Source organism: Labrus mixtus, chromosome 15 (genome assembly GCF_963584025.1).
Source record: "Labrus mixtus chromosome 15, fLabMix1.1, whole genome shotgun sequence".
Lineage (NCBI taxonomy): Eukaryota > Metazoa > Chordata > Actinopteri > Labriformes > Labridae > Labrus > Labrus mixtus.
In genome coordinates this window covers 17,137,470-17,149,572 of record NC_083626.1, presented here as the reverse complement: position 1 = coordinate 17,149,572, position 12,103 = coordinate 17,137,470, and the positions used below count along the sequence as shown (strand labels likewise).

The 12,103-nt window shown below is 35.6% G+C and overlaps 1 protein-coding gene across 1 annotated transcript; it reads right to left on the bottom strand.

Moving 5' to 3' along the window:
* Nucleotides 1-1,964: 1,964 nt before the first annotated feature.
* Nucleotides 1,965-10,361, bottom strand: LOC132989316 (deoxynucleoside triphosphate triphosphohydrolase SAMHD1-like). Its single transcript, XM_061056866.1, has 12 exons — nt 10,202-10,361; nt 9,880-9,995; nt 9,299-9,417; nt 8,225-8,377; nt 6,541-6,641; nt 5,577-5,620; nt 5,451-5,522; nt 4,756-4,895; nt 4,081-4,170; nt 3,851-3,955; nt 3,616-3,722; nt 1,965-2,333 (listed from the first exon to the last, which is right to left on the bottom strand). The coding sequence occupies exons 1-12, from the start codon at nt 10,333-10,335 to the stop codon at nt 2,240-2,242; spliced, it is 1,275 nt and encodes a 424-aa protein (XP_060912849.1). The 5' UTR covers nt 10,336-10,361; the 3' UTR covers nt 1,965-2,239.
* Nucleotides 10,362-12,103: the final 1,742 nt, after the last annotated feature.

The following is a 12,103-nucleotide window of genomic DNA, read 5'->3' as shown; positions in this document are numbered from 1 at the left end:
TCGCCTGCTGCCGCAATTTAATTGCAAAAAAACGTCTAAAAACATCGCAACATGCATTGCAATTTTTTTTTTTTAAAGCTGCCGCGAAATCAGGCATTTTAGGCTGAAACAATCCCCCAAAAAGTCTGCGAAATCCTGGAGGTATTCATTCATTGGATCTAGATTTAGCCATCTAGTTTTTCCTGTGCATGAGGAGTTACCAATGTAAACCTCCATAAATGATGATGTTTTTTTTTCATTTTATTTGTTTTATATTCATTAATTTCCCTATTTCTTTTTTTCTCATAACATTCCATAATCTCAACTGAACTCTGCTTAAATCAGCTAAAAGGCATGTGATCCAAACTCCACACACTGTTTCTGTTGATGCAAATGATGTAAGTTGATGATTACTGTGTCCTACAAATAAACTTAACATGATGTGATGAAATAGGCAGTCGACATTAACTCAACCTGTGAAGCATGTGAGGGCAGTAAACAAACATTTAAAGAACAGATTAAAAACAGTATAAAGTAGTTGGCAGTTATGATGAAGTAATGAATGTCAATGAATGAATGTTAATGACTTTGCCAATTACACACACAACTCCCATTAAACTATTTTATCTATCTTTGAAAGTCTTGACACTGGCTGCCTGTTTGTCTTCATATTGATTTTATTATTGTCTACAGCACTTGGGCCTCCCACCAGATTAACTTTTCAGAGTTGATTTTAGTTTATGAACCAGGACGACCCCTCAGGTCTTCTTCTTCTTCTCTGGTTCTTCTTTTAGTTGTTCCACCGAGCAGAACAAAAACCTTTTGTGATTCTGCGTTTAGCTGCTCTGAGACTTTGGAACAGACTTCAGAGGATCAGAGAATATTGAGATTTTTAAACACAATTAAAAAAAACTCATTTATTCAGTCTGGCTTTTCTATATGACTTAATCATTTTATGGCTTTTTATTTACTATGTTTTTTATCAATATTATTAATCTCTACTTTAAAATTTACATTTTAGTGTTTGATTTAAGGTTTTTAGTATTTATATTTATTAATCATCGTGCTGATTTTATTTCTTATTGCTGTGCACTAGTCTCTCAATGATTTTTACAAACAACCTTTTGTCAGTCACTTTTCCGTTCCTTTGTAAAGCACTTTGAACTGCAATTCAATTTGTACCATAGGTGATATATATACATAGCATATTTATATAGATGCATATGGTTTGATAGATTACACAATGTTGAACTCAGGATTTTCTCTGATGTTTATTTTGAATATATGCAGATTTTATCAGATATGAACCCATCACAACAGGAATACACTTGAAAGGTTCTCATAGATGCATTATGTAAGAACCAATCGTCAAACAATTATAGCTTCACTTAAAGTGTGTCATACATTTAAACACATTCATCATCCATCGAAGAAAGGTAGTTGATGGATACGTTTAAAAAGATATTGTTTAATTCTAATTTCAAGTTTTTAGATGCAAATAAAGGTTTTCACAAGTTCCAGTTTTTAAAGTAAGAATCATAAACTCAATCTAATCTCATGTCCTCAATCTTCAACCGATTAACATCAAAACTAAAACACCACTGAGTATTATAAATCCCTAAATAAAACCACAAGTGAAATATTCACTCCATTACACATGTTGGGAGTGCTATACATCTTTCCCTGACCAAAAAGAATACACAACCTACAAAGAAGCATAAATGTGACCAAAAGCTGAATCAATTCAGAAACATGCAGTTTATATATTCAGTTTGAGACAATGATTGTTGGATTTCAATAATGGCTTTCTTTACCTAAATGGTATTTAACAGCCATACAGCTGCTAGTTGTGTAAGTATCCAGTGTTATGTGTGTCTATGTATCAGTTTAGAGATCAGAAATTCAAATCCAGAAGCGATCCAGATCCAGTGATCTTTGAGATATGGCTTTATAACTGATATATATTTTCCTTAATGTTAAAAAAAGTATCCAATTTTGAATGGGTTTTCTGTGTGAGTCGATAGAAGTGTAACACAGTGAATTAAATGGGCCAATGATACTGTCTCATATTGACTGCAGGCCCCGTAATTGTACAGAGTGGTATCATATATCATGATGTATCTTTGTCCTCATAATAAAAACATGTTGTGTGTTGTTGGAACTGATTTTTAAAAGAATGATACAGCTGTACATACAGATGTATATGATAAAAGCGAGAAAAAACATGAGTGCTAGGTCTGAATGCGAATATTATTCAGTGTTATTCATGTTGTTTGGTAATTTCCTTGGTGTCAACTGCAGGAGGATCGCTCAAATTACCCTCAGATCCAAACAGATTTGGCTTCGTCTTCACCCTGCATGTTAATAAAGACACACAAGTACATCTGTTTTAAAGAAAGCAGTGCAGAGTAAACCTAGTGAGAGATAAACTGAGGCAGAAATTATTCTATTTAACAAACAATCTCTCATTCAAGTCATTTTAAAGCAAAACAATGCACTCATCATGCAGATCCATCATCTCACTGGTGAGAACTTTCAGTTTTTTAAAATCTCAAGTAATAAAATACATTATTTCAAAGTTTTTGTCCGTTGGTAGGAAAATACAAAAGTTTGAAGACACCAATGCTAATTTATCATCAAAAAAGGATCAAAATCATATAAATGCAAAAAAGAATCCTGAAGCTCTGTTTCACTATGTAATCGTTCCCTCCCTGCTCATTGTTTCATTCTAATGCTCATATATTAAAACAGCCTTTCAATGTAATAAAACCACTAACTGCACACCCATTCAAAAAAGCCAATTTTTACAGCAGAAATAAACATGTTTACAGCCCGATTAAAAAAACTAAATTGGTCTGATTATCTCATGTCTCAATCAGCACACACTGTATGAAGAGGGATTTTTTTTTTAACATGTCCGTTTTTCTTTTAATGAAGGATACGCGTTATTCACAATAAGACCCGTAGCTTATAGGCCTGGGCCATATAACTAAAAATATTATCAAAATGTCATATCAGTCGATATAATTATCACAATAATTGTCAATCATTATTACTTTCAAATTTTCAAATTTAAAAGCTGATTTTTGCTCCTGAGTGACAGTTGAAGAAACCAGAGGGTTGGTTAATCTTTTGGTTTCACTCCCATGCTGCTGTTGCTTACCTCTCTTTACCTGAGGGCCCCAAACCAGAGTCCTGCACGGTTCCAATACAGGTCAGTAAAATTGTTTCATTACAGAAACCTGACTGACTGTCTAGACTTGCTGTCTAACCTGGATGCAAACCAGGACAAAGGACCAATAACATGTTGGAGTGTTGCTCAGTTTGGCAGGATTTTGTTAAGTTAAAGTATCAAATCAATTAGAGTAGAGCTTAACCAGCACAGGTAAGCATACGTTAACCTGAAAGGAAGACTGAAGGCTGAGGATGCTAGCACAGCTAATGTTTTCCACACTCAGCAGATTGTAGATCACATGTTCAACCATATTAAATAAACTGTACTCAATGTTGACTGTTTTCTCTTTACTTTAGCCAAGTCAACTGGTTTTATGTTCAATCAACAGCAAGTTAGTTGATATAGTATCCTTTAACATCTTAAGATTCAACTATTATCTAAGGATTGGAAAATCATTGTACCACTGTTCAAAGTGCTTTTTGGCAGCCTCCACACTCTGTTCATCAATCTTCTTACAGAAGACCTTGATCAGCTGCTCAGAAACTTTCTTTGTTCCAATCCTGGATGCCTGTAAAGAATGACAGCAGCTTTAATTTGAGAGTCATGGTGACATAAGCTGCCTTACAAATAATAAACAGAAGAAATATTGAATGATTGTGATAAAAAAAATTGTTTTAATCAATAATTAGTTCTGACATTTTCTATGGACATTGACTTTGCCACATCAGGCTCATATTTGCTGTAGAAATGCATATATTCAACAGGGTCCTCTTCTTTCATGCCGTAGTCCATGTTAATGACCTAAAAAGAAGGTCGAGAGTAAAATGTGTGCCATAACAAATTCTGCAACATCTTCCAAATCAAAACATCAGCAAAACTGAAGATTTTAAAAAAAAGTGAAATGAAAGAAAGTAAAAAAAACTCACCAGGATTTCAAAGTCCTCTGGTGTCAGGTTGATTTCTTCCTCGTCAGGGAGGGGTTGAGCCAATTCTTCTTTCCAGACAGATTTCTGGCTCTTGACAAGGAATCAGAAAAAAATTAGACCAGTGGAAAAGGATATAGATTCAAGTTTTTTTGCATTTTAAGATGACATTGTGAGCAACTTGGAATTCAATTCTTATTCACTCAAAAAACTGCACCAACTTAATGTAAATGCGTTTGACTGTAGGGCTGCATGGTATGATCTAAGCATTAATTTTGCTATGTGTACAAGTGCCATGGCAATATCCCAGGACGTGCGTTAGTCCATGTGCACATAAAGTGTAGAGGGAGAGAGAGAGAAGGGATCAAATGCAGTGTATGAAGATGAACTGTTCTTTGCTTAGAAGTTACTGTCACAGGGCTCTTGATGCAAATTAAATGTAGCTTTGAATGTATAAGGGGTTCTTATTTGTAAAAGAAAATAAACTTGAAGACCCAAATAATAATAAAAATTGTAATAGTATGAACATGAAAAGAAAACACAGTTTCCCCAATATCATGCAGCATTAGTTCACTGAGGGATTTTTTATTGTATGACAACGATATGATAATTGTATGATAACGGTGCATTAGATCATGTGTAATAAATGTAATGAAACACAAGAACACACAGACTTACTTTCCAATCCTCGATGGGGTCCTCTGGCTTTCTCTCACCAACAAACTTGTAGATCTTTCGAGAGATGATGTTTTGCAGAATCTGCCTCGACTCTTGTAACTCAGGACGGGAAGAGTTGAGTATTTCCTCAAACACGTTGTCTAAAAGAGTAACAGAGTAACAAGCAAACAAATGATAATAACACATACAAAAGTGAGTGAATTTAATTTAAACACACTCAATAAATTGTAAGACATGGCATGTTAATTTATAAGTCATCACAACTAAATTAACAGGATCTGGTTTATTTATCTTTAACAAATGCACGATAAAAAAAATGGATAAAGTAGCATAACAGTAAATGACCTAGCAACAGAGCCATCTGACAGAAAGCAGCATCTAACAAAGTGTTTTTCCAAAAAGTGTTGAAATATGTCACTGTTACTTCATCAAAAAACATCCTAAATATCAAACAGGTTCAAATGATCAGGACAGCCAGTTGTTCAGGATGTTTGAGACTGGATTTGTGAACTCCTCAAACTACCAGATAGCCTTGTCCTTGGCCAAACACCAAAACCGACCAAGTGCCTACACCAAATTCCTTTTCAGATTGTTGGGTGTAGTGCATTATTTAAAACAATGTCTTGATATTCCTGAAGTCTGAATTTGCTTCAATGTTAAACATGAGCTAACAGCACACATTTAAATCTACACACCTGTGAGCTTTGTGTAGGCCTCCATGTTCTTAAAGGCTGTAGAGAGAGTGAACATCCTCCCTCCTGATCCTTTAGATCCTATTGTTCCTTCTGATCCTTCTGATCCTTCTGATCCTTCAGATCCTTCAATCTCAATGTGACCGTCTGCTTTCAAAAAAGCCTCTGCAATCCTGTATGTTCATGTCAAACATATTATTACTGATGAGATAGTGAATCATGATGCAGATTGAATAATCAAAATCAGAAGGAGACCAATCTTATATTTGGAGTACTAAGATCTGAAGGTAGACACTTACATATGTTCAATGACTTTGCTTACTCTGTGCTGACAGGCTCTTTTGTGGAGACGGTGTCTTGTGTAGAACAAGTCGTACATATTGTCCTTCTCCTGTTGAGGTTAGGACTGTAGTTTAGTCATAAATAACAACATTATAAGTTTGCTTTCAATTATGTGTTTACAAGCTCAAGTTTGTCAGCACCTTGTCTCTGGTGCAGATAGTGTTCCTGCCTTCAACCTTACACACTCTGGCAAACTGCAGGAAGCGATGAAAGTCAAAGTTGTTCTTGATTCCCAGGTAGGAAGAGTCCCTGAGTAGTGTAATGGGGACAAATATATTTAGCAGATGTGTTAGAGTTATTCTAATGTGAACTGTGTGACATTTCATGAAATGCTGATTTAGATTAAGCATCATGTGTTTGGATAACCTTTGATTTCTACAAGGATGACTCTACATGGACATTTGCTCTTCCTCTGTTTAGGTTGATTGTGTTAAACTGCTTATCTCCTACAACAGGAGCTTCAATATTGTTGTTTCCTCTTTGACATGTATAAAAGGAAGTTTCTTCTTCCTGCAACTTCTTGTACGAATAAAACCTCACAAAGATGATTGGGGTTTTAGTCTTTGTTCGTATTCTCACGGGGGAAATATTTCCATTACCGTAGAGACAGATTAAGGCAATGTGAAGAAAATAGGTGTATAGAGGGAAACTGAATTTACTGTTGAGTGCTGTATCAGTTTAAAATAAATCAGGAGAATAATGCATTGTTCAGGGTTAAGAATTATTTTACAGCACTTCATTAAAACCTGACCTGGCCAAGTAGTCAAACTTGTCCACATCAACGCCGTTTTTTTTGTTGGACACAATTTCGTAGAGGAAGGACTTTTCTTCTGGGCGCCCTTTGTACGGCCACTGCAGGGATGACGACACAAAGCGAATCAGGACAAGTTTTATTGACACGTATGTTGTTGTCAATGAATTTACACTGCATAGAAAAAATATGTAGGACCATTCCTCAAAACAGAGATAAAGCTAAAATATGAACACAATAATCTATGTACAAGCAAAAACATGACAAAATAAACAGCAGGTCCAATTTCAATTGGAGGTCTAGGCAGAAGAAAAACTTTTTTTCACAATAAAAAAAGGACTCTTCTTGTCCACCTTTATACTGAGGAGATGTTACAAAATAGTAACATTAGTGACATTGCTGTAGGACACAGACTTATTTATGCACAGATGGGGTTAACTTGCCTTCTTGCCTTCAGCAATCTTCTCCTGAATGAATTTCACAGCTTTAGTTTTCAGTTCGTATTTCTCCATCATCTCTTGTTCAAGCTTACTCTGTTCCTGTAATATTTACAGTTAGGGATGTAAAGATTAATTGTAAAATCGTGATAAATCGATTCAAAGGTGTAAAGATTCACATTACTCTGAAAAATGAATCGCAATAATATCGTGAGCATCAGCAGCTGTAGAGCAAGATTTTGAAATTGAGGACGCACCACCTTCTTTTAAATCGGAGGTGTGGAAGCATTTTAGCTTCCCCAAGACAGAAAATGAAAGATGTGAGAAGATAACAGACGAGACAAAAACTGTGTGTAAATATTGCAAGAAGACAGAGAACTACACAAATAGCACAACCAATATTTGCAGAGTAGATCTCAAAACGTGTGTATGTAAGAAACACATTAAATGTCAGAGTTCCTCAAGTTCCTCAGAATTTGATGAGTGACTTCATGTCAGCCAATTTACTGTGGACATTGAACTTGCCTTCTTGCTTTTAGATTCCTGTCCAGCAATCATCTCCTTAATGTTTTTCACTTCTTCACGTTTCAGTTTATATTTCTCCATCATCACTTTTTCAAGATCAATCAGTTCCACCAGGGTGTTAATTATGTCACAATAGCCATTTTCATCCTGCAAGATACACAGAGTCATACATGTATCAACACAAGATTTAAAACATAAATACAATAATCCCACATACTTTAATTTCCCCCATATTTGAAGAGAAAATCTCCAAACTTGTGTATGTTAAAAAAAAGTTAAATGTCAGAGTTCCTAAAGTTCCTCAGAATTTGACGAGCAACTTAATATCAGCCAATTTTCTGTGGACATATACTGTATACAACATCCTAACAGTCTTTATCAGGGTTATTTAGCTAGCTGAAGTCAACCTGATGTCAAACTGTTAAGCACAAGAGTTTTTGGGAAGGTGATCATGCAGCTCAGTTTTTTCACACCTGGGTAGTTTGGAAAAGTTGTTCTGAAACCATAGCCCGGTTTGTTTGGTAAATATGTGAACACAGCAATCACACTCTTTTGGCTCCTCAACTTTTTTGATCTATTTTTTATTGAATTGTGCACTGTGTGCTCTTTTTTGGCTAGCCTTGCTCTTTTCTGCCCATTGTGGGATGAATAAAGTTTTATCTTCTCTTATATTCATACAGTATCTTATCCGACTTCTGAATAACATAATGAGGTGAACTTGCCTTCTTGCTTTTAGATTCCTGTAGAGGTCCAGCAATCATCTCCTTAATGAATCTTATGTCTTTTTCAGGGATCAGTCCATACATATCCATCGCTGGTTTAATATTATTCTCTTTCACCAGGTGGTCTAGCATGTCACAAGAGCCCTTTTCATGCTGCGAGACACACAGACTCATAAATGTGTCAACACAAGATTTAAAACATAAATACAATAATCCCACATACTTTAATTTCCCCCACATTTGAAGAGTATATCTCAAACGTATGTATGTAAAAAACAACATACAATGTCAGAGTTCCTAAAGCTCTTCAGAATTTGACGAGCGACTTAATGTCATCCAATATACTGTACACTACATCCTAACAGTCTTTATCAGGGTTATTTAGCTAGCTGAACTCAACCCGATGTCAAACTGTTAAGCACAAGAGTTTTTGGGAAGGTGATAATGCAGCTCAGTTTTCTCGCCAAACGTTTTTTCACACCTGGATTGTTTGGAAAAGTTGTTCTGAAACAAAGGGGCGTTTCCCCTTTAGCCCGGTTTGTTTGGATGTCAACACAACAATCGCAGTCTTTTGATCTAAAGTTATTGAATGGTGCACTGTGTGCTCTTTTCTGGCTATCCTTGCTCTTTGCTGCCCGTTGTAGGATGAATAAAGGTTATCTTCTCTTATTGAGTGACAAAGAGACATAAACAGATCTAGAAATCCCTTCTGCTTTTAAAAGAATTACCTCTCATTAACCATGAATTCAGTTATTATCTTTGTTTGTTGTATCTAAATCCCTGAATCACCAGGATTAATGGTTAAAACAGAAACATTATTAAAATCTCATGGAGCTTCTGAACAGCTGTAACATGTCAGATAAAAAGCTGACATAATATTACCAAAGAGAACAGGGTATGGATCATTTAGCAACACATGTGAATAATCACATTCTACCTGAGAAGGCAAACAAAAAAGAACATTCTGGATTTTGTTTCAAAAGAACAAGTCGGTGTGAAAGGTACATGTGCTTCAGTTTTGCGCTTCCTCTGTATTTAATTTGTTATATTACAACAGAAATATTAACTTCTTACCTTCCATTCCTCCAATTTCTCCTCTTCTCCCAATTCCCCATTTCTTCTCATTTCTTCCTTCTTTTCCAGTGCTTTGGGGAGGAACATTCCATCATACAGATGGGAAAAGGGTCCATGACCTTGAAATGGATAGATAAATACAGGCGTAATCCACTGATAGTGTACAGATGATACAGTCAGTATGTCTTAATAAACCTGTTTGAGTTGAGGACGGATTACTCCTGAATCTAAACTTGAGAATATTGCTTACAAGAAAAGACTGTTATGTGTTTGTAAATGTATGCATGGTCTGGGTGGACTGTGGAACCGAAATGCCCTCTGGGATTAATAAAGTTTTCTGAGTCTAAATATTATTTTTAAATATTCAGACCCTCCAGTTCTTATCAGAGTCCCTTTACAGACCGAGCTACCACCACTACCTCACCCCACCCTCGTATTTTGTATTTATTGATGCAGAAGCCCTTGCTTTTTTGAAAGATGGAAGGGTTATTTCTGGATCATTTCACTTTCATTTTCCTCTTTTCATACCCAATAACATAATTTATAAAACATGTAATATTGAAAAGGAATGCATTACTCACCCAGGTCATGACAGAGGCCAGCAATCTGAACACAAAGGACGTCTTCGTCAGAGATCTTGAGTTCCGGCTGCCTTGACCTGAGATCCTCAGCAAGTTTTCCTGCTAAGTATCCCACCCTTTTTAGACCACAGAAAACATTTTTTTAAGTCATAACGCAGTTATCACAATAGGATGCTGCTACCAAAATGAAAATATATACTTTTATAAGATCCATACTAAGACAGGCACTGTTTTCTGCCTTTTATGTGAAAACCACTATGAGTCTTAACTTATTTGGACTGAGGTCACCTGTGGGCTGAAATCTGAAAACTTGCTGACTTACCCGATCGAGTGTTCAAAGCGGTTGTGAGACGCTCCGGGGTAAACAAAGTAGACACCTCCAAGCTGCTTTATGAATCGAAGTCTCTGGAACTGAGGTGTGTCAATGATCTTGATGAGGAGTGGGTGTAACTCCATGTGACCATGGATGGTATCATTAATCACCTTGTAGAAAACAAACAAACAAAAGCTAAGAACAATGAAATGTGTAAAAGCATGAAAATGAGCCCAAGAATAAAGCTGATGCTATAAAGAATGGTTATAAAGACTTTCCCACTGGTTGGGATATTAAACATCTAGTAGAACAAAGAGAACAAAACATTGGACACTGAAAATGTCCTTTCAATACAAAGTGTGTTCCTCTTCTTTTTTTTAGGATTAAAGGAAAGGAGAACAAAGAGGGTTGGTTTGGATAGTAAAGGTGCACAAAGCTAGCTGCCCTCACCACTGATGGGGATAATAAGCATCTAGAGAACAAAGCCCTCCCAGTTAATTAGATTTTTAATTTAGACTGATAATGGATAATACATGTACACAGGCTTAACTTTGTGGAGGCGTGTTTGTGTGCGGTTTATTCTACAAGTCGTCATTGTTTGTTCTGTTTATTCTCTCTTATCTCTCCAGCAACAAAAATGTGGTGTGATGTGTGGTAAGAAGTGAAGTATTTTACCTTGGTGATCGGTCTGTAGAATTTAGAAAAAAAAGCATTAACAGTATGAACAAGTGCTGAAACTTACAACTTAAAATGATTTCTTTATAATATTGGGATATTGTAAATTTCCCAGAGATACAGAGATACTCACTTTTTTGCCTTTTTGCTCGGACTTGCCATTTTGCCCCGACTAGATAAAAGAGAAAGAAGTCAGTCATTTATTAAGTAGGCTAACCTCAGTTTTACACAAGCTAAAATGAAACATTGTTAAGTTAAACCATCAGTTTAAAATAACGATACAACTTACCAAACCAGAAAACCAACCATGCAAAGTATTCAGCTTTGCAAAATGTATTTACCCCCCCCCCCCCCCCCCCCCCCCACACACACACACACACACCAAACAACAACGACACATGAACATTATTGTCAGTCTCTAACAGCATGAACACTAGAATAATATCTCCTTCATACAGTAATATGAATGTGTCTAAATAAAGTTAAAAACATCTTCTAAATGTTTATAGAGAGCTTATAAAATAGTGCAAAGTTAACCGGAAGAATAAATACTGTTAAGTTCATCAAAAATGATTTTCAAGAAATGAAGATCCCAAAAACCGTTGGCTGAAATTGAAACAGATCTTGAGAAAATCTGGAATAGAAAATGCAAATAGATGTGTGGTACCTTCCACTCTTTAATCAAACATAGGTACATAGGTAAATTACGATTAACACTTCTCTTAATTCTCTACTCATGTTCGGATAAAACCCCTGCTGCGATCTGCAACACAATATTTTTATACTTAAGATAAAAGTGAAGAAATGAAAGGATTTAAAAACTAAAACAGTATTAGAAGTTACTTCTGAAGAAACATTTAGAATCTTGATAAAGGATAAATACTGATTTTTTTTTGCCTATCTTATCTTGATTATCTATTTCCCATGACCCAGAATTGACATTTTTAAACCCAAAACTCCATCATCTGGTTTGTTGAAGAGGAGATTTGATTTCAGTGTTAATTGACTTCACTTTAAATGTCCTATTTCAATGCAAAAAGTATGTTCCTATTCCTTTTTGAAGGTTAGGAGAACAAATATGTTTGGTAGACAAAGTAAGCTGTCCTCATGACCTTTTCCTCTACTTGTACATAGATCTAGCCTTTACAGATTTCATGGTATGACTGAAGTTGAAGAAATAATATGATTGATTAAAAATTGTCTCTATGGTACGGATCTCATGTTATTCTGCAGAAC